Source organism: Canis lupus, chromosome 4 (genome assembly GCF_003254725.2).
Source record: "Canis lupus dingo isolate Sandy chromosome 4, ASM325472v2, whole genome shotgun sequence".
NCBI classification, from domain to species: domain Eukaryota; kingdom Metazoa; phylum Chordata; class Mammalia; order Carnivora; family Canidae; genus Canis; species Canis lupus.
In genome coordinates, this window is record NC_064246.1 from 21,904,112 (window position 1) to 21,925,588 (window position 21,477).

The 21,477-nt window shown below is 55.0% G+C and overlaps 1 protein-coding gene across 2 annotated transcripts in view; it reads left to right on the forward strand.

Moving 5' to 3' along the window:
• Positions 1 to 21,477, forward strand: part of ADAMTS14 (ADAM metallopeptidase with thrombospondin type 1 motif 14) — a 77,825-nt gene that overhangs the window by 541 nt on the left and 55,807 nt on the right. For both annotated transcript variants that reach the window (XM_025434711.3, XM_025434713.3), the window contains exon 2: positions 1,254 to 1,714. In XM_025434711.3, coding sequence (XP_025290496.3) covers positions 1,254 to 1,714 — 461 coding nt within the window. The remainder of the gene's footprint in view (positions 1 to 1,253; positions 1,715 to 21,477) is intronic.

The following is a 21,477-nucleotide window of genomic DNA, read 5'->3' on the forward strand; positions in this document are numbered from 1 at the left end:
ACCTGGCACTCACGCTCCTGCGCGGAAAGACACGCACAGCCCTCTCCTCCGGCGCTCTCGAGCTCTGTGCACACACTCTCCCTCTCACACACACCGACCAGACACCCCGCACCCTCACCTGCTGTGGCTGTGAGCATGGGGGGGGGGGGGGGGGCTGGTCATTTCCAGGCAGGGTGCCTGCTTGTCTGAGCTCTGTTCATGACCTGGAGTGGGGTCTCTGTAGCAGAGATCTTGGGGGGGTCTTAATGAGTAAAGCCAGGGGAGAGTCTGCACTCCCCCACCTGAACTGCCTCCGGCATGGGGGGTTTTCAGGAGACCTCATTTTCTAGGCTTCATCAGTAGCATGAAGGGGGCCAGGGAGGCGAGAGATGGAGCCATGCGGAATTGAAAATCCCTCAGACTCCAGTCCCTGAATCACCACGCCTGGGAGCCAGCGAGCTGTCATTCCTGCTGGGCCTGGCCGGGCTCAGGGAGAGCTGTGTGAGGACCTCGCTGCTGGCATGCGGCCTGGAGCACGGGGTCGTGACCTCACACTTAATTCAGTCCGAGTGGGCAGGTCACCCCACGCGTCTCCTTTTATTTTTGAAGATCTATATTTACCGGGCTTGGTGCTGGGCCACGTAGAAATCTCTGCAAGCCTCTGTTTATTTTAAAAAGTTCTCTTTCTAAACTTGGAAGAATATAGAACCTGTATTGCCTCCCTCCCCTCTGCTGCTCCTCCTTTCTCCCTGACACGTGCCCAGGATCCCCTGGGTTTCTAGGTGTGTTTGTTTTGCCAGCTGTGTTCAGAGAGCTTGGCGAGGCGGGCCCTACCCCAGGCTGGGCTCGCGAGTGACTTCAGCGCGCTGCGCCCAGGGAGTTGGGGCAGATCCCGCCATCCCTCTCTGTGCCCTGGGGGCTTTCGGGGAACATGAGCCCATCCCTCGGTAGTACCCAACGTTGGAAGGCTCGTTGCTTGAGTGACAGACAGGACTCTGGCCTCATTTCTTCTGTTAAGTTTAACAGGGCCTTGGGGACTACAGGGAGCAAGTTTTGTCCACAGAGAACTTGGACCCCATTCATCCAAGTGCAGAGTCCAGAAGCTCTGGATGAGTATTGGATGAACTTGGGCTAAGGGGTCCCTCCAAGGTGACGCTCAGGACTGCAGAGCACTCCCTCGCCCCCGTACAATTGCCCCCCATCCCACCTCACCCCACCCCCGGCTTACCTTTGCACAGGCTACGTTGATAAAACTCCTTGTTTACTTCCAGCAGAACCACGTCTCTCCAGAAAGCTCAGTGACTATGGTGTGACAGTGCCATGCAGCACAGATTTTCGGGGATGCTTCCTCTCTCACGTGCTGTCCAGGCCAGCGGCAGCCTCCAGGCCAGCGGCAGCCTCCAAGGGGAGTGGGGTAGTGGAGGGGCCACCGGCAGCACAGTCGCCCTCCGGTCACCTCCGGGTGGCCCGCAGCCTCCGGCGCCCAGAAGGAGCGAGCCTGCAGCCCGGCCGGGTGGGGCGCTCCTCCCTCTATTTCAACGTTACCGTGTTTGGGGAGGAACTGCATTTGCGCCTGCGGCCCAACCGCCGGCTGGTGGTGCCCGGAGCCTCGGTGGAGTGGCAGGAGGACTTTCGGGAGCTATTCCGTCAGCCCTTGCGGCGGGAGTGTGTCTACACCGGGGATGTCATGGGCATGCCGGGGGCAGCTGTCGCCATCAGCAACTGCGACGGATTGGTAAGGGACAAGCCTTTCATCAAGCTTCCTTTTGCCCCCTGCCCAGGCTACCTGAACCCATCCGACTATTTTCTCCTGGACTCCCCTGTATTTGGGACTCCTAGGGGCACAATGTGTGGTTTGGGCCACGGGCTTCATTGCCTCCATGAGCTCTGCATACCCCACTGGCCACAAGGTTCACACTTAGCAAGTGTGCAGGGCCTGGTTAGGATGGTGCCTTGTTCCTTCCCTCACCATCCATGGACACAGGGGAGCTACAGCTTGCCAAGGGCGCTTCTCTGAGCCCAGACACATGCAGGAGTAAGGAGGGCAGGCTCTGCTGGGGTTCAGTCCTGGCTGAACTCGTTGGCCGTGAGGCTTCGGAGATATTACTCACCTTCTCTGCACTGCTCTCCCTTATCCGTGAAGCGAGGATTTATTCATAATGCATGTACTTACTTGGTGTGTCCCCTATGCTCAGCACTGTTCAGGCTCCGGGGGACGCCACAGGGCGTGGGTACACGTGGTCCTTGTCCTCATGAAGCTGATGTGGTAGTGATGATAATAGGACCTACCTTACCCTACCGGGCAGATGGTTGGTGGTTGGCACCTGCCTGGCATGGGGTCAAGGCTCTGTGGTCATGATGAGCTGCTGTTATGATTTTTTTTAAGGACTTATTGATTTATTTATTTGAGAGAGTGAGCATGGGCATGAGTGGGGAGAGGGGCAGAGGGAGAGGGAAAAGTAGACTCCCTGCTGAGCAGGGAGCCCGACACGGGGCTCAATCCCAGGACCCTGAGATTATGACCTGAGCTGAAGGCAGAGGCTTCACTCACTGAGCCAGCCAGGTGCCCCTGCTGTTATGATTCTTACTGTTACGTCCTTCTCATCCCCCACTGTCTCTGGTCCTAAGGCCAGCCTGCTCTTTCCCAGTGCTCTGCCCTGTGAGTTCCCTTTCTCAGGACCTGTTTCTTCCTCCAAAGCTCAGGACGCCCTGCTCATTGGCTACCTATTGCAAACCAGAAAGCCAGGGGTGGCCCCCCATCTGCAGCTTGACTCGTGCTGGGATGTGACTCCATCCCCCCGTGTTTTGGGCCTTTGTGAGCCTGTGTGACGGGTCCCAGGACCCTGATGGGCATTCTGGCCTCTACTTTGTCAGGGATGAGCTGATGTGTCCCGGGACCTCAGCCACAAGGACCCCCTTGTTCTGTGCTTTGGCCATAAGTGAGGGATGAGTCAGATTGGGGATGGGAGAGGGGGTCTTTCTTTACTAGCAGGGCTGCAAGCACTTCTCACTGTCTTCCCATCCTTGTCAGGTGTCTTCCTGCTGAATGTCACACTACCTTTGGGCCAGTGCTTCTTGATCTTTTTTTCATTATCACCGCCACCCCTGAGGAGTCTTTTTAGCCATTTTTTTTTCTCTAACTGCCTTCCTCCATGAAATTTTAATACCACAGATGTGCTGCACATCTGTTTATAAATTGTATGTGTATCTGCCCTTGATACATATATGAAAAGAATACATCTTTTGCTTTCCAAAGAAGCGGTTTGTGTCTCACTGGAGGTGATAGAGGTCCTGTTGAGAGGAATGGTCTTGGCAGTGGTTGGTTCTCAAAGTGGAGTGGATGCCGGAATTACCTGGAACAGAAGGGTTCTGTTAGGCAGACTTTGAGAAACCCAGGTTGTCCTGAGGCCTTGTCCTGACTCCAGGGCAAGCCTTGGCTGCCTGCCACCTGCCCTGGATCAGCGGGTTTGTGCGGCTGAAGGCTGCTGGCTAGTGCTGTTCTGTGGCCGCAGTTTGGGTTGAAAATCCAAGGGCTGCTTGTAGTCACCCAGGGATCCAGTGTCGGTGCAGACAGAGAGACAGAAAGTCCTGGTGCAGGCCAGTGGCTTGACTGAATTACATGGTGAACTCCCACAGCCCTCAGCCCCTGAGGCTGTCGGCCGTTCAGTGACAGGCCTGCATCTCCCACTTCTGCTACCGCTGTAAAAGTACACCGGGGCCCCAGCAAAGGGGTCAGTGGATGAGCAACACCATTACGATGTAATTGTCCACAGTCTTTGCTTGCCACCAGGCCACCGTTTCTGCTCGTGGCTGTCTCCCGAGCCAGTGCCCAGGCACAGCCCAGCGCAGAGACCTCCCCGGGACAGGGATTTCCTCGTTTCCATCCCATTCTGGAAAGCTACCCTGTCCCATGAGAGCAAGGGGCTGTTCATAGTGACCTAGCTGAGCCATCTTTGGACACATGGGCCACAATGCATCTCTGATAAGATTTAACTCCCTATCTGTATGTGGTCTTTGGATTTTAACCACAATTTCCTCAGTACCTCAAGTCCCGAAGTTATTCTTTCTTAAAAAAATATGTACTGACCATTGGCGATGGGCAAGGCCCTCAGGGGGATTAAGAAAATGAACATGACATATAGAGGGGCGCCTGGGTGGCTCAGTTGATTAAGCTACTGCCTTTGGCTCAGGTCATGATCTCAGGGTCCAGGGACTGAGCCCTGCGTCAGGCTTCTGCTCAGCGGGGAGTCTGCTTCTCCCTCTCCCTCTGCCCCTACCCCCTGCTCGTGTTCTCGCTTACGTGCGCTCTCTCTCAAATTAAAAACTGGAAAATCTTAAAAAAAAAAAAAAGTGACACACAGACTAGTAGCAACAGGGAGCCCTTCCCACTGCAGGCCCAGCCCCTGGTGGGTCACGTGCAGGAAACTGAGCCATGGCAGGGAGATCTGAAGATAATGCAGACAGCTTCTGGTAGCACAGGACCTTATAGTTTGTAAAGCCCTTCAGTTGCATGTGGTGTGTATGCAGATGTTGCCTTTACCCTGCTTTGCAGAGACCCGTCCCTGACCTCAAGGAACTTGGGTGCCAAGCAGGAGAAACCCCTCTAGTAATTTCAGCATTAACTTTTTGGTTTTCTGAAGCATGGTTGGGATGGTACTGTCGATGGAAGTGAATGTTGTCTTTGGTGCCAGAGAAGGTGATATTTGAACTGGCCCTTGAAGGGTGAGTGGAAGTTTTCTGGGGCCAGAGGGTGGGAAGGGTATCCTGGTCAGAGGGAAGCCTGAGTGAGAGCTGGAGGGGATCATCCCAGGAGATACACTGGAAAGGTGGGCCTTGGCCTGACCTTGAGAGAAGGGCAGGATAAGAGAGGGAGCCCAGAGTGGAAGTGGGGCAGCCTGTTAGCTGGGAGGAGTCGGAGGCACATGGCTGTGTGACCCTGAGCAAGCTGCCTGCCTTCTCTGGGCTCCACTTGCCTCCTGGGTACATCTCAGAGGCTGGAATGGATTGGCTCAGAGCTCCTTCCAGCTCTAGCATTGGTGCTTTTGTGACACGGGCAGGCCTTGCTGAAGGAGTTTGAAGCCAGACCCCTCTAAACCTATAGCTGAAAAAAAAATAAAAATAAAAAAAATAAACCTATAGCTGACACCTCCCTCCCTGGCTGGTCCTAGGATTTGCTCTGTGCCAGACCAGGGTTGCATTGCAGGTACAGCGAGGAAAGACATCAGCCCTGAGCATGGCCCTCATGGCTGAGCAAATCTTCCAACTGTGAGGTCTTGAACAAAGACCTCTTTGTGTGGACAGACTGCAGCCATTTGGATCTTAGCTACTCTGGTGAGAAGTGCCATGTCTAAACTGGGGGCTTGATCCTCATTTCCAACTGGAACCTGCGGTGGGGGGCAGCCATCTCCTGCCATCCCATAGAGTCACTCAGCCATGGGCACTGGGACAGATACTGGGAGGATTCTGTGCACTGGGGTTAATTCATGCTAACACTGAGGATTGGGTACTTCACCTCACTTCCCACCTGTTCTTCTGAAGGGCCTGGTGTGGCACAGCGGTGGGGAGGGGGGTCACGAACGACTTAGGGATGAGGAAGCCAGGACCTCTGCCCTGGATGAGTTTGTAGGATAATGGGGACCCAGATGTAAAAGCAGACACATTACAATCCTGTGTGAGGCTGCAGGAGGACCAATTTTTGGTTAGGGCATCTAGGAAGGCTCCCCGAAGGAGGTGGCATTGGCTCAAGACTGTTAAAACATTATAAACATGAAAGAAAGTGCTGGGCCTCTGGCCAGCAGGAAGAATGACTGACCCAGGGCAGGCTTGAGAATGTTTGGGGGAAGGGAATAAGAGATGTGGGGAGGCCATGTTCTACCTGCAGAGTGTTTTCCCTCGGGGCCAGGGGCAGCTGTCAGACCTTAGGGTCCCCCACTGGGAATGTGCCCAGGCAGCAGCAGCAACCTGATAGACCGCTGTCCAGAGCCTTTCTCGGGGAGCCCAGCCAATCAGTGAGGTGGTTCCTCCGATACTGCTGTGACCTCCAGCCTCTGAGGGCCTGTTGGCTGGGGGCCAAGTATAGAACGGACCTCCGTTAGCCATGCTCTGAATTCCTGGGAGGAACATGGAGCCCTGGGGTCGGGGCCAGTTCTTTGTAGGTCCAGGAGAGATTGTGGGGCACAGCAATGGGGCCAGCAGAGTAGAGACCCCACGTACAATCTAGAGCCCAGACTGCCTGAAAGGGTCTGGCCAACTGCCATTTCTGCCTCTCTGGGTCCCGGGCCTCACTGCCCCTGCACTGGGGTGATGGGGACTTGGCTGTGCTGTGCATCCCCCCTTTTGCCTTCAGCGACTCCGTGAGTCACAGGCCTGATGTGGAAGCAGAAGGCACGTGTAAGCTTTGTCACCATCTGGTTCCATTTTCCACCCTCTGCAGATCCTGCATATTTAACGGGTTACAGAGTAGACCCCTGGCAGGCTGTGTGAGGAGGGGCAGGGGGGGCCTGAGTCCCAGCCCTGCTTCTTACCCCAGCCTGTTGTACCAATCACACCAGCTCTCTGAGCCTCAGTCCTTTGTCTGCGGAATGGGATTATAGCAGGGGAGGGGGCGGATGGGGATGGATGGTAACAGGGTTCCAGCTTTCATTATGGGGTGATGAAATGTCCTGATTGTGGTGGTGGTTGCACGGCTCTGTGCGTTTACTAAATGCCATTAAATTCTACACTTTAAATGGGTGAATTGTATGGTATATGAATTGCGCTTCAATAAAGCTGTTACAAAATGTGGCTGGCCAGCAGAAGGGCCTGAGAGAGGTGTTGTTAGTAATTACAGGGACACAGTCTAGGGTGGCGGAGACTGTGGGGTCTCTTTGCTCCGGTCCAGACTAGCTGCATGACGTTGAATGAGTTTCTAAATCCCTCTGTGCTTAGATGCCTCATCTTTAAGGAGTCGGGGAAGAGCAACCACCTGTGGGATTGTTCAGAGGATTAGGTAAGAGAATGTAAAAAAAAAGGTTCAGGGTCTGGTATATGGTGGGGTCTCCGTGGTTCTTAATACTAACATTTATTACTTCTCTACAGTAATTACTCCAGTAATTACAGTTATTATTAATAGTGCAAAACACTGTAAATATTGTTGGAGTCTGTTGTATTGCAACGGTATGTAGATGAACACTGTTCTCTGGCGCGAGTCTGAGGCCGTCTCTGGTCCCCGGGCTGGCCAAGCCCTTGCCTTCCCTCTGCCTTGGCAATCTTCTCAGTCTGATTGGCCGATTGCTCCACGCATGGACGTGTGAGCATCACGACCGATCTGATCTAACCCCACATGCCTTCCAGGACAGGGATACTGAGAGGCTCAGTGGAGCATTATGTTAACAATCTGTGGGCCCCTGCCCAGAGCCCAGCCCTTGACCAGGTCCTGGGGGTGCCGGGATGAAATCAGCCGTGCCTCCGTGTACTCCAGAAGCCCACAGTTTAAAGAGAAGGCAGGCGTGCACGGTGCGCAGTATGAACGAAGCAGGACAGGCCACACTGCATTTGAGTGTTTTGTGGGAATGTAGTGAAGCATGATGCACTGGGTGGGTGGCCTGGAGGTGAAGATTGAGAAGGAGGGGTGCCCCGGGGAGGTTTCCCAGGGGAGAGGACGCTGGGGCCGCATTTTAAAGCTGCGACAGGAGTTTGTAAAGCCAAGAGGTAGAAACTGGAGGCGTTCTGCAGGGAAGGAAATCCTGTGTCTTCGAAGGATTCAGGAAATGGCAAGTCATCCCAGCTCTCCATGGCAGAGAGGGAGTAGGGAAAATGTAGTTTGGAAAAACCTCTGCCTCCCTGTGGAGCTTAGACTTGCCTTTGCAGCCATAGGGAACCACGGGAGGTTTGCAAGCTAGAGGTACGTTAGTATTGGGGGAGGATGCCCGTGCAAGGATGCTGTCGCAGGTTTCCGGTGGCTCACTGGTGTTCCTGTCAGCACCTGTTCTTGCTCTGGGGGCTGCTCCTTGCTGGCTGGGGCATGGGTTGGCTTGGCAGCATCTTGGGAAGCCACCGGGTCTGCCCAGCTGTCCGCCCCTGCCCTGGGGATGTGGAGTGTGAGACCTAGAGTCCAGAGGTACCTTCATCCAGCCACCCAGCTGGCCTGTCTTGATCCATCTTAGCCTGTGGGCTGCCTGCCCTCACACAGCTGTGCTGACAGCCCTGGGAGGGACAGGGGTGGCCTGGTCTCACCTCCTTGCTCCCCCAGCCTGTCCAGCCTGGACGGTGGCTTCTGCTCTGCAGCCCCCCACCCCCACCCCAGCCAAGCTGATGTGTTCACACCTCCCTTGGCAGCCCCCCACCTTTGCTCCTGCCCTTCACCCCTCCCACAGGGCCTTCCCCTGCCCTCTGCTTGATGCATCCCCCATCTCAGTCACCCGGTTCCCAGAAACCAGAGACCAGCGTACATCTTTTCATTTATCTAAGTGTGGAGCATTGGGTGGGGCTCACGAGGCACAGGAGGTCGTGACTTCAGGGAGTAATGGGAGAGAGAGAAAGGGCCGGGCATACTAGGGGGCGTGAGGCTGGGGCAAACTGGAGAGGACGTGCCCTGTTTAAAGGGAGTGCCAGTTTTGCTTTGCAAGATCTCAGAGTATTTGAAAGAGAAATTAGAAATAATTATTTTTCAGCAGTGTTCTATTTAATATAGCGTGTGGGCCCGACACAGCAGGATGATTAGCTGGAGGCGTTGGGTTGCCAGTGGGGCAGTTTGTGAGGGGATGAGAGCATGGCCCCTGCAACCAGATAGCTGGGTTGACACCCCAGCTCTGGATTTTACATGCCGTGTGGCCCTGGACAGTTACTGGGCCTCTCTGTGCCTCGGTTTCCTCGTCTATGAAGTGGAGATTGTAATGGAGATCACTCCGTAGAGTTGTCCTATGTGCAAGGGGCCTGTTAGCCTGGTACTTGATGTGCTTCTGCTGTTGCTGTGGAATGGTGTGAGGTTATTGGTTGAGTCTGGTGGGTCTGAGGGGATGGATGGTGGGAAAGAAGAGGAAGTCAAGAGTACCCTATTAGTTGGCTTGACCCCATCCCCCTCAAGAGAGGTCTTGTCCCCGTCCTGACCCCACCAGGCCTGTTAGTTTTTCGAAGGCTGCACCCTGCTCCTGGCCCCGGTTTGCATTCCCACCGGGAACAGTCCCACTTGGTTCCCCAAGGGGGTGGGGTCTGTCCCAAAGGGTGGTGTGTGTCCTTAGGCCCCAGGCCTGCCTCAGGGTGGGCTCTGGGTGGCTGCTGGGCGAGTAGACCTGGTGAGGGAATGTGGACGACTTGCTTCCAAGGTCATTTGCATCTTCTCTGCCCAGTAGACGAGGAGGGACAGTGCATCTGTCATTCTCTCTGTGGCTGACCGTCCATCTGCCCCAGGCCAGTGATGACAAGCATGGCACGCACACTGCCATATGCCCCCCTGCACGCCTGGCAGACATGCCGGTCAGCTGTGGCACGCTCTCCCCTGAGTGTGCATCTCCCGGCTGTGGTCCTCACAGCCCCGCTGCAGGGGCCCAGTAGGTGTGTGACCTCAAGCCCGTCAGCCTCCCCGCTCTCTGCGGTCTCCTCATCTCTTCTGTCGCCAGAGCTCACCTCCTGTCCCGGGGTACAGGACAAGCCTGCCTGCCCACGCTTGCTCTTCAGAGTCTGCTCTTCGGAATTGATGTTTGTGGAATGAAAGCAAGAAATTGTCTGTCTGGGGGGGCCCCTCAGGAGGCTGACTTGGGTCCTGGGCCGGGAAGTGGCCAGCAGCCCTCGTGCTTGGAGTGCAGCCCCTGCGGCCCGTTCCTGGCTGTGGCTGTGAGGGCCTGGGGGCCACCGAGGCGGAGGCCGGAGGTCGGCCGGGGGTGCCTGGGCCACAGCCAGCTCCCTGGGGGCGGGCAGCCCGGGTTTTGCTGGGCAGAAAGACGGCGTGGGGAAACCGAGGGGCTAGACCACGCCGCTGGAGGGGGGACCGGCCCGGAAGGCCCGAGCGGGCCTCACCCCCACATCCGGGGATGTCTGCTGGCCAGGCAGCCCCCGCCCGCGCCCTGGCTCCGGTGGGCAAGGCGGGCATTGCACGTGGCCGGGTCAGGCCGGTGCCCCAGGCAGCACGGTTGAACCTGCTGGAACCCCTTCGGGGGCCCAGTCTGGCAAGTTGTGTGATGTTGCTTCGCTGTGTCCCGTGAGCCACACGGCCAGGCCAGATTTTCCGAGGGTGGGGGCTGGATGCCACCTCTGGGGGTAGGAGGAGGCCGAGCCCCCTGCAAAGAGGCAAATGGACGGGGCCAGGACGACTGCCGCCAGCTTTGCCTTCGTTCTCCCACGCTGACTTGTGGCAAGTCACGTGACCCCTCTGAGCCTCAGTTCCCACATCTGTAAAGTGGGGGGGCCCTACCTTGTAGCTTTATTCCTTGGCACCACGCGTGCTGCCAGAGTGCCTGGAACAGTAAATGGTGGCCTTTATCGCTATCGTTGATCTCTTGGAAGAAATACGGAAAGTGAGGCAGGCACAGTGGGTTTGTTTCCAGACCTCTGGTCACCTGTTCCGGCGCTCTTCTTGCTCCCCGGAGGGCCCTGTCCCGTCAGGGAGCCTGTCTCTCTGAGCGGGTGCAGGCTCTGGGCCCTGGGTAGTTTCCCGGTCCTCAAGGTGGTCTGGTCTTGCAGAGTTTCACCTCCTTCGTCTTCCCCCGGCTGTGCCGTGCCGTCTGCCCCGGGTTCATAACTTATTTATGATACGGAATGAAAGCCAGACATCACCTCACTGCTGCTCCTCCTGAGCACAGCCGGTGAGGGCTGGTCTGGGGGCTGGTTTTATTTTCCTTCCCCGGCATCCTCAGGCTGGCTGGAGGGAGGGCCACTGAGTGTGGCGGGGGCTGCGCTCGCCTTCCATCGGCCTCCCCTGCTCAGTGGGGCAGAGGCCCGGGGGGAGGGCTTTTGGAGGGTACCCAGGGGATACGTGCATTCCCCAGACCCTGCCGTGGGACGTGTCCAAGCCATCCGCCAGGCCTGGCATTCCGTTTTCAGCGCGTAGGCCTTGCCCTGCCTTCAGAGCCTGAGAAACAACAACAATGACCGGGGCGACAATGATAACAGTAATCTTTGCAGGCTGCCTCAGCTCTGGCAGCCGGGTTTCCTGTTAGCACAAATAATCCTTGTGTTGTGAAAACCTCCAGTGATGAGTTCAGCTCAGCGTCATTTCCACATATCACCCTGACTTTGGCCCGGGTGCAGACAGCTATGGCCAGAGGAGGCTTTCAAGGCCTCTTGATCCCCTCTTCACTTTCCAGATGAGGAAGCAGAGGCTCAGGGAGGGGAAAGGACTCACCCAGGGTCACACAGCAACTGTCAGGACCCCTGACTCCCCGTCCAGTGCTCCCCCCACGATCCCACTCAGCCTCTCCCGAGTCAGTGGATGAGGATGGAGTAAATGTTGACAGTGGCTCAGGTCATAAGCCCTGTGCTGGCCAGAGATGCAGCAGCCATGGCAACGGCTCCTGAGCCCAAATGCTAAAGCGGTTGGGGCAGCGGTTGCCCTCTGGGGCGTGTCCTGGAGGTCCCTGAGCCTGGGTCCCACTTCGAGAGCAGGGTGCTCCACTTTTACATGTCATTTTTTCCCCAAAACCTGGGGAGCCAAATAAAAAAAGCCATTGTCAGCTGCCCGGATAGTGGGATTTGAAGATCAAATAAAACCTTCTGGTGTTTCTCGGCCCTAAGTCGACACTACCACTTGTTTTATTCATTTTCTTTTTTTTTTTTTTTAAGATTTTATTTATTTATTCATGAGAGACACAGAGAGAGAAAGAGGCAGAGACACAGGCAGAGGGAGAAGCGGGCTCCATGTAGGGAGCCCAATGTGGGACTCGATCCCGGGTCTCCAGGATCACGCCCTGGGCTGCAGGCGGCGCTAAACCGCTGAGCCACCCGGGCTGCCCTGTCTTATTCATTTTTAAGACATTGTAGGGCACTGGGCTGCTGTTGTGTACATGTTACTTGTCAGACAATATTAAACACGCTACAGTCTCCTTTTCTTCTGCTTTCCCTAACTCGGCTGAGGGGCCCGTAGAACAGGCCCCTTTCAGAGGAACGTTTGAAGGTGGAAACGTTTGTCAGGGCACAGTTGGCCTGAATGCAAACCCTGTTCCCAGCAGGTTGCCTGAAGCCTTTTGTCAGCCTTTGCTTTTCAGCCAACCAAATATTTATACCTTTGATCTGTCCAGCAAATGCCCGTACCCCCCAGCCACCCCCGCCCCACAGCAGAGGTTCATTTCCGCCCCTGGAGGCTGTCAGAAGCCCACACCCTGAATGAGCGACTCCAGCCCAAAGGGGCCTTGTGTTCTGTAGCCCAACGGGCTGGCCTGGGTGTATTGAGTGCTTGGTGCTTTGTCACCTCATAATTCATTGTCCCTAGATGGGGAGACTCTAGGTAAAACATGTTGCCCCCTAAGCCGGGGCCACACCGCATGGGGGAGCAGATGTCTCTCATTAAGGGCCATATGCCCAAAGGGGTTCGTTAAGGAGGCTTGGCCCCAAGGAAGCTTACTGAAGGGGGTTTTATTCTAAAGTTGGTCCCCTGGTATGACTGGGGACTTGTCCTCCTGAAGCCCACGTTTTAAAGAGGAATAGACAGGAAGATCCCCTGGATTGGGATAGAGCCCCGCCAGAGCCACTGGGGGCACAGAGGGTGGAGTGATGATGGGGTGACATGTGGGCTGGGCTGGAGGGGCATTCCTGGTGGAGCTCACAGCAGCCACACAGGTGTAGGGCCTGCATGAGCACATGCGGTTCCAGGTAGGGCACAGGGCCTGTGTGTGGCTGCAGTGGGTATGGTGGGTATGGTGGGGGGGAGTTTTGTTGCTAATAATTCCAAAAGGGAAACAAACAGAGCTGGACAGGAAAAACAAGTGGTGGGGCGGTCCAGACACTGCCTCTCTCTGCGATGACTGTTGTGGCCTCCCTAACCGACCTCCCTGCCTCCATCCATGCCCTTGTTGTCCATCACCAACAGCAGCCAAGGCAGTCTTGTTGGATCCAAGCCCTCCCGTGACACACCCATGGGTGGAGCCAAGTAGGCCTGGGCTGCCAACCCTCCTCCCTGTGGGACTGGGACCTCCCTTCCCCCCTCCCTTAGTGCTCCCCTGACTGCCCTCCTTCGGAGCACCCCTCCCCCACGGCTCTTTCCTTTTTTTTTTTTTTTTTTTTTAAGATTTTATTTATTTATTCATGAGAGACACACGGAGAGGCAGAGACACAGGCAGAGGGAGAAGCAGGCTCCCTGATGCGGGACTTGATCTCAGGACCCCGGGATCATGACCTGAGCCAAAGGCAGACGCTCAATCACTGAACCACCCAGGTGCCCTCATGACAGCTCTTTCCATTTGGGATGCCACAGTTTTACCTACTGATTGCCTGTCTCACCACTTGGTAGAATGTTAGCTCGACGTGAAGGATTTGGGGATGTGGCCCCGGCACCCAGAGCGGGACCTCTCAGCAGGTATCTCATGAATGGATGAAGGCCTAGAGGACCAGTAGCAGGCAGAGATTTAGAAGTGCGTTCGCAGAGGGGTTCAGGAGTCGGGAACCTGGTGAGTGGCCCAAGCAGCCAGGTTGTGGTCATTTATTTGTGTTGCTAGTAACTGTGACAGGGCTTAGCACAGACAGGGGTTGGTGACGTGTCAGAGTTTTAAGAAATCTTGAACATACCTCATGATGCCAAGCATAGGTCAGGAGCAAGGACAGTAATGTGCCCCAGCTGGTCCAGGTTCCTCCCCGCCATGCAGAGGAGGGCAGTGAAGCCCAGAGGCCGTGTGTGGTCAGGGGCCACTCGTGGGCTGGAGCCGGGACCAGCACAAGAATCTGGGTGACTAGGCCCATGCCTCTTTCCATCCCCCCATGCCTGTCCCCTTGCATAGGGAACCTTCCCTGCCGCCGCCACATCCCTCATTTATCACTCGCAGAGGACCTGCTGTGTGTCAGACTCTTACATGCATGACCTCATCTAGGGGAAGCATGCCTTAAAATCAAGTCAGCACCCCTCTGGGCCAGGGTGATGTGGGATGGATCCGAGGGGAGGTCTGGCCGGGACCAGTGATCTGCTGGGGGCTGGCCCTCGGCTTGGGGCCCGACTGGCTGCACCTCTTCCTGGAGCTGCCCCACAGTCAGCTGCCTTGCCTCTGAGCTCTGGGGATCAGGCTGCAGGGCCTCCGTGCAGGGAGCCACTCCTCAGCTCAGGGTCTGGCAGCCACACTGCCTCCTGGCATTTGATAGCTGCTTCCTGTCTCCTTGTCCTGAAGCAGCTGCCACTGCCGGCACTCAGGGCCAAGCAGGGGGCCAGCTACAGCTCCCAGCCCGAGCTTGGTGGGCTATGGCGGTGATGGCGGGGGGACACTTCAGAGTCACGTGGCTCCTGGGCACAGGGAATGGAAAGTGGGGGTGCCTGCCAGCCTGGTAAGGTCTGCCCTGAACTCTGGCTGGGCTCCAGGGTGGGAGTTTGCTGCAGAAGGGGAGTCTCTGAGCACCTGCAGGGATGAGGCCCTGCCCTGCCCCTGGGCCAGGACCTCTGCTGCTGGGGGTACGGGGAGGGGGTGTCATAAAAAGCGAGCACCCTTCCTTTAAAAATATCTACCGGGCTTTTGAAGACCTAAGCCACTGCTCTCCACAGTGCCAGAGGACAGAGTCAATCATCACCTTCATCGTCATCAGAGAGGCACTGCTACTAATTGTTCTCACTCTCTGCACTGTGGACTCCGCAGCTTGGGTGGCCGTGACATCACCGACTTGCCGCTGGCCACCCAGCTGATCACAGCCCCCTCCTCTGGCCCACCCAGCTCAGGGCAATTTTGGTGAATTATTTTTCACTCCCAGTGGAGTCACCCCTCGAAGGAAGTTGATGGTTCGGTCCTCAGACGGCGCCTAAGGCACAAATGCAAACAATGTGGACCTTCCTTGGTCAAGCTCAGCCCAGGGACAGCTCACGACACAAGAGGCATGCGGTGATGCAGCCTGCCCACACTCTCTGCCCAGCCCCTCCTCATTCAGGGCCTGCTCTCATTGTCCTCTGGTTCCCTCCCTGTCTTGCCCGTTTCCTGCATTATGGCAAATGGATTCTGGTCGACTGACCCCAGTTGGTACTACTCTCTGTGAAACACGGGTGATCCCTTAAACATTCCATCGTTGGGAAGCTTCTGGAGTTTAGATCAGTGGGTTCCAGCCCTGGCTGCACAAGAGAATCACCTGGGCAGCTCAGAGAAAGTCCTGATGCCTGGGCCTCACCCACTGAGATTTGATCCGTTGGTCTGGGGTGTGGTCTTGGCACCAGTAATTCTGCAAATTCCCCTGGCGATTCTAATGGGCATCTATTGGTGACACCCACTGCTGTGACCTCCTGGAAAAGTCTACTGTGTGTTTGATGGAAAAGTTGGGGTCAGGCCTGGGGTGCCAGGAAAGCCAGGCCAGAGGAGGACAGAACCAGAAGAGGCTACCGCCCTGCTGTGGGCGGGGCCTCACGACTTCCCTTCCTGCCAGTAACCCTTTGGTTTCAGATGGGGACACTGAGGCTTGGGCAGGGCCTGGCTCCCAGATGCAGCCTTTATACCACTTGCAGGGAAGCTGGGTGACAGAAAAGGAAAGCTTCATTGGGGGTTTATTTCCTTTTTTTAAACTTTAAGATACTTCTTATAGGGACGCCTGGGTGGCTCAGAGTTGAGCGTCTGCCTTCGGCTCAGGGTATGATCCTGTGCTCCTGGGATCAAGTCCCGCATCGGGCTCCCTGCGTGGAGTCTGCTTCTCCCTCTGCCTGTGTCTCTGCTTCTCTCTCTCTGTGTCTCTAGTGAATAAATAAATAAAATCTTTAAAAATAAAAAGATAAAAAAAAAAGAGATACTTCGTATATAATGTTTACTGGCTCATTGTAGTAGGCCAGCATTCTGTGCAGAATTGACTTTCCTTTTCAGATGGGGAATCATAGAAAAGTTAGAAAACACCTCAGTGTTTAAAGAGAGGGAAATTGCTGCAACTTCACCAGCCAGAGACATCTCCCTAGCAGCTGGGTGCATTTCCCCCAACCTTTGGTGTGTCCTCTGTCATTTTTAAAATTGCCCCGAACCAGTACAGCCACTTCCTCTCCTTAAGGACGTTTCCCCTTAAGGATACTCAACCCATGGTATTTTTTTTTTTTCCCTCAGCTATTTCTTCCCGTTTCTGGGCAGGGATATGAGCAGGTCAAAGCCAGGTCACATTGGAAGCAGGACTTAGAGGCTAACCGTCCTATGGTTCTGGAATGCTGCTCCTTTGGGCATCCATCCCTATGAGCACTGAAGCCATAGGCTCCCTACCTGAGCCACTGGGACTCCTGGGCACACCGTGAGTGGTGATGACGATAGTCCTGGCAGCAAACGGGAGCATGGGCATGGTCCTTGCCGCAAGCTGGACCGTTCTGCGTGTTCCGTGTGCATTTCTCAGAGCCAGCCCACAGGATGGGTGCTGGTGTAATCCTGAGACACGGGGATTTTGTAACTTGTCCAAGATGATGGTTTGAGAGTGTCAGCCCCCAGAGATTCTGGCTCTGGCGTCTCTGCCTTTACCCAGCACACCTACCACATCGCTTCTCCCCTGAGAAGGATTTTTCAAAAAATATTTTATTTATTTATTCATGAGAGACACACACAGAGAAAAGCAGAGACACAGGCGGAGGCAGAAGCAGGCTTCATGCAGGGAGCCCGACGTGGGACTCGATCCCAGGACCTCGGGATCACGACCTGAGCCAGAGGCAGACGCTCAACCACTGAGCCACCCAGGCATCCCCTGAGAAGGATTCTTGCTGCAGATGGACAGGGCCTAGCGAGCCTTTCGCCCAGTGCCTCCCAGGATGTGGGGCCTGCAGAGATCGTGACCCCAGGAAGGGGTGGGGGGGGGCAAGTGGTCATCCCGGATAACTACCTCCAGCTGGTGGGGGCTGGCTGCTTCCTGATGCTTCTTCTGAGACTTTGGCCTGTCCTGGGAGTTCTCCTGCTGCCCGTGTGGGGCAGGCGTGCAGGGCATGCCAGCTGAGGATCGGCCTGGCAGCTCTCGGCTCCGTCCTCCAAGGGCTCCTTCCTCCTGCCCGTCCCGGAGCCACAGCTTGGGAAGAATCCGCTTTCAGACTTGCCTTGGCCGGGGCCCAGGCCTTGGCCGTCCAGCTGCAGCAGAGCTCCCGCGGCTTGGGGCTTCCACATCAGGTTTGAATTACACGGAACCTCGGCGTCCGCGGGCCCCGTCCCAGCCATGCTGACTCACGCTTCCGTGGTCACGGGCGGCCTGCACGTCTCGTGCACGAGTGTCGTCTGAGTGCGCGTGTGTTGTCTCCGTGCCTGGGTGTCTGCTGTCTGCCCGCACATGCGTGGGCACCGTCCTTCTGCGTGGCCTCGTGGTGCGTGCGTGTCCCTGTTCACAAGCCTCTGTAAAATCTCGCATTTCCCTGAAGGTGTATCATGTTTCTTTTTTTTTTTTTAACAGCTTATTGAGATACAATTCTCATGCCATGTGGCTCACCTAATTTCAGGTGTCCAAATCAGTGAATTTTTACGATGTGCCTAGAGTTGGGTAAGGATCACCACATTCAATTTGAGAACATTTTCACTATTTCAGAAAGAAGCCCTGTGCCCTTTTGGTGTCACCCTTACTCCCAATCTATTACCCCGACCCTTGGCAACTGCTCATCTTCCAGTCTCTGTAGACTTTCCTATTCTGGGTATTTCATGTGGATAGAATCCTATAATATGTGGCCTTTTGTGGCTGGCTTTTTCACTTAGTAGGATGTTTCCAAGATTCATGTGTGTTTGAGCATGGACCAGTTCTTTTTTGTTTTTTGTTTTTGTTTATCTATTCATCTGTTGATGGGCATTTGGGTTGTTTCTCCTTTTTGGCCAGCGGGAGTAGGGCCGCGGTGAACATTCGTGTACAAGTTTTTGTGGGGACACTTGTCATTTCTCTCGGGTGTGTACCAAGGAGTGGAATTGTGGGGTCCTGTGGTAACTGTTTAGTAGTTTGTGGAGCTGCTAGACTCTGTTTTCCAAAGTGGCTGCATCGGTTCATGTTCCCAGCGGCCGCATCCAGTGTGGAGGGGAGCAGAGACTCTGGCCGTCGGTGTCCAGGGCTGGGAGGGAGGGAGCTTCCCAGATGGGAGATCCTGGAGTGTGTTCTCAGGCCGATAAGAATGATCCAAGAGAGGGTGAGCATGGTGATGCTGGGAAGCAGGGCACTAATTGTGGGAGCTAAGTCGTGGAGGAGGTGAGATGGAGGTGAGCGGGAGGTGATGAAGGGCACAGCGGTGGGAGTTCATAGGGTGGCAGCAGGGTAGGGGACAGCCTGTGTGATGGGGCCTTGTTTACTCCCTAAAAACAAGAGAGGAGGAGGTGGGGACAGTGTTAGGAGCCTCAGCCGTTGGGAGAGCTGGGATGCAGACATAACAGGGAAGTGCAATAGAGAATCGCCAGCTGGCATCATGCTCACACCAGAGTTGTGGCCGCTGATTTCAAACGACACCAGCGGGCACTGTGTGCATTTCTCCGTCAGTACGCAGACATGGAGAGGGTGACTGCTTGGGTTGAACAAGGGCAGAGGCTTTTCTGGAACAGTGGGAAGGAGGGAAAGACAGAGAGCTATAGGTGTTCACAGAATTATTATGCATCTAGACTGAGGAGTCTAAGGTGGTAGGAGGGGAGGTGAGGACTTGGTGGGGGGAGGTGGTGGTATCGACAGTGACAAAGCAGTGAGACCAGGCACTGGAGGTCTTGATGAAGCTTGGTAATAGCTGGAGCCAGAGGGCAGGAGTTGGGTGAGCAGGACGGTGGTAGGAGTGACGCAGACACCTGCAGTGGGGCTTTCTGAGTTTCAGCCGGTGTCGTGGTCTAGGAAGGGAGTGCGGCTGGGGGTGGAAGCAGGTTGCTGGGCTGGCGGTGAACCTGAGGGAAGCCATTTCAGATTCTCTTGCCACTCCCAGCTATGTACATCACCTCAGCCTCTACTTGCTAGGCTTTCTTTCATTTCCTACAGTGGAACAGTTTTAAGCTGAATTTGCTGGAAGTCTAGAACCTGAGACAGCACAGCTGGCAGTAAAACCTTAGTAATGGAATTTCCAGAACCAGTTTGGGCCCGAGAATGTGCTCTCCTTGGGAGGTGATGGGATGGTTGGGTTGGAGGCCTGCTCTGCTGCTTTCTCCTCTGGGGAGGCCCCACATAGGCTCACCTTGGAAGAAGAAGAAAGAGGGGACCTGGCTTACCCCTCACCTGGCTTCATTGGACCTGTCATCTTGGAATAGGTCCTCCTGGGCATTCTGCAAAGGTTAGTGAATCTGGGGGCACCTTGAGGCTGTCCTCTCAGAGCTCCGCCGTTTACCTGTGCCTGGACCCCAGGCTGGGTCCTTGCTCATTGTCCCTGCGCTTGACCTGGCACAGAGTGTTTTCCTGTCTCAGCCCAGACTTTGGCACTTCCAAGCACACATATTTCAGTCTTTCGGGGTGGGGGGGTGGTCTCTTCCTGCGGCCTCCCAGGAGATGTGTTGGCTTAGTCTACCCTTGCCTCAGAGTTTATGTGCAAGTACATGCAATTTCAGAATAAACATGTTTATATATACACATGGACTAATGCTGAAATAATGTGGCTTCAGTTGCCTGCTAAGATGTTTGGGACCTCATCCTGATGGTAGACAGCTACTGATGACCAGCTGAACCTCCTCAGTTATGACCTACGGCAGGATACAAGGATAAGCCAATGCTTGCCTCCCCCATCACCACATGATCCTATCTCCTTCAGGCACCCCGGACTTACCCTCTGGACCTGGGGGCTTCCCCTGAAGGGAAGCAGGGCTGAAAAATCTGGGATAGCATGGCCTAGAGGCCTCAGGATGAAGATATAGTGGAAGGCATTACCCCTGCAGCTGATGTGATGTCACCAGCCATATTGGAAATGTCAACCAGGCCCCCCTCAACCAATCATGTCTCACGAAAGGTCCCTCAGGAGCAGCCGTAGTAAAGGGGTCCAGAGCTTGGCTGATGGTGGCCAGGCCTGCACGTTAGAGAGTTTCTATTTGGAGAAGTGGCCTGAGGGCCCACATAGTATGTGGCTCAACTGGATATAACCAGCTATTTGTTGTTGTTTGTGTTGCATTAAGAACTTTTCTAATATATATTTCTACTTACTTACTGTTTCCAAGAGAAGAAGGTGGAGGTATGGGTGAAAACAGATAGGGCTGCCATTTATTTTCCAGCAACTTATTTTCCTCCTTTTCTTGATGTCTTGTACAGAAATGTGATTTGATTCTTTAAAATTAGCCACCACTTTTCAGAAATATAAACATCTCATAAATTGGGAGACAGGAGTCATTTGGCAAGGAGGCAGAGAACCAGAAAGTTCCTGTTGCCAGTCTGTCTGCCCCAAGTGGTGCCTGGTTTCCTGGCCAGGGCAGAGCTGGAGATAGTCTGCCAAACCTCTCGTGGTGCAGATGGGGAAACTGAGGGCTCTGTGGCAGGGACCTGCCCAGCCTACTTCCTGATCTGGTGGCCCAGCCCGCCTGCTCTTCCCCCTCTCCAGGAGGAGGATCTCAGAGGCTGAGGGGACACCCCAGCCTGTGCAAGAATGGCCTGTCAGAGCCAGATGCAATGTGCAAAGTGGACCAAGAACACTGCTGGGAGGTTCTATCCTTGACTCCTGGGGTTTGGTCCAGTTTGGTCCCCTTGGGGTTTGTGAGATCCATAGTCATAAAGAGCTTTGAAACTTATTTCCCAGATCGTATATTCCAGGGTTCGGGTGTTTGCCCTTACCAGGTAACCGGGATGGGGAGATAGGGATTCACTAACTCTTCTCTGGGGAGAGGCCTGTGCTGTCACTTATTTGCTGGGTGACTGGGTTTTGTAACCTTTCTGAACCTGTTTCCTTATCTGTGAAATGCATCTACTATTAGTATCTACCTTATAAGGCTGTTGTAAAGATGAAAAAAGATACGTAAATATAAGTGGCAGATAGTGTGGTTAATGTCACTGATAATAAAACCGTTTACAAAGGGTGGGATGTAGGGGAGTGTGTTTCAGCTCAGCAAAACGTGACCTGGGTCCCTGCACACAGTAGGTTAGATCTTGAAGGAGGGAGATCTCCTGTCTGTTGCTAGAGGCATCCAAGCCCAAGTTCAGAGCTCCCCTGATGAGGGAGGTGGTTGAGGGATTGAAGCTTCAGACTGGGGCAGGCATGGTGATCTTGAAAAGTCTTGTGTGGTCCGCAGTTGTGGACAGGAGGGGTGAACTGGATGGCTGTGCCTTGCAGCCCAGCCCGATGCCGTGCGGATCATTCCAGAGACTGCATCCCTCGTGTGAGGCCCTGAGATCTGGTGGCCACATGGGGCAAGGAGTGCCAAATTTTGAGGAGCTGCAGTAGCTTTGGTGGGAGGAGGATTGGTGGTGGCTGACTCATGTGCTCGGTAGATTTTAGAAGATATTCCCCGAGAAGTCGTCTCAGAACAGGTAGAGGTGGGAAAATTT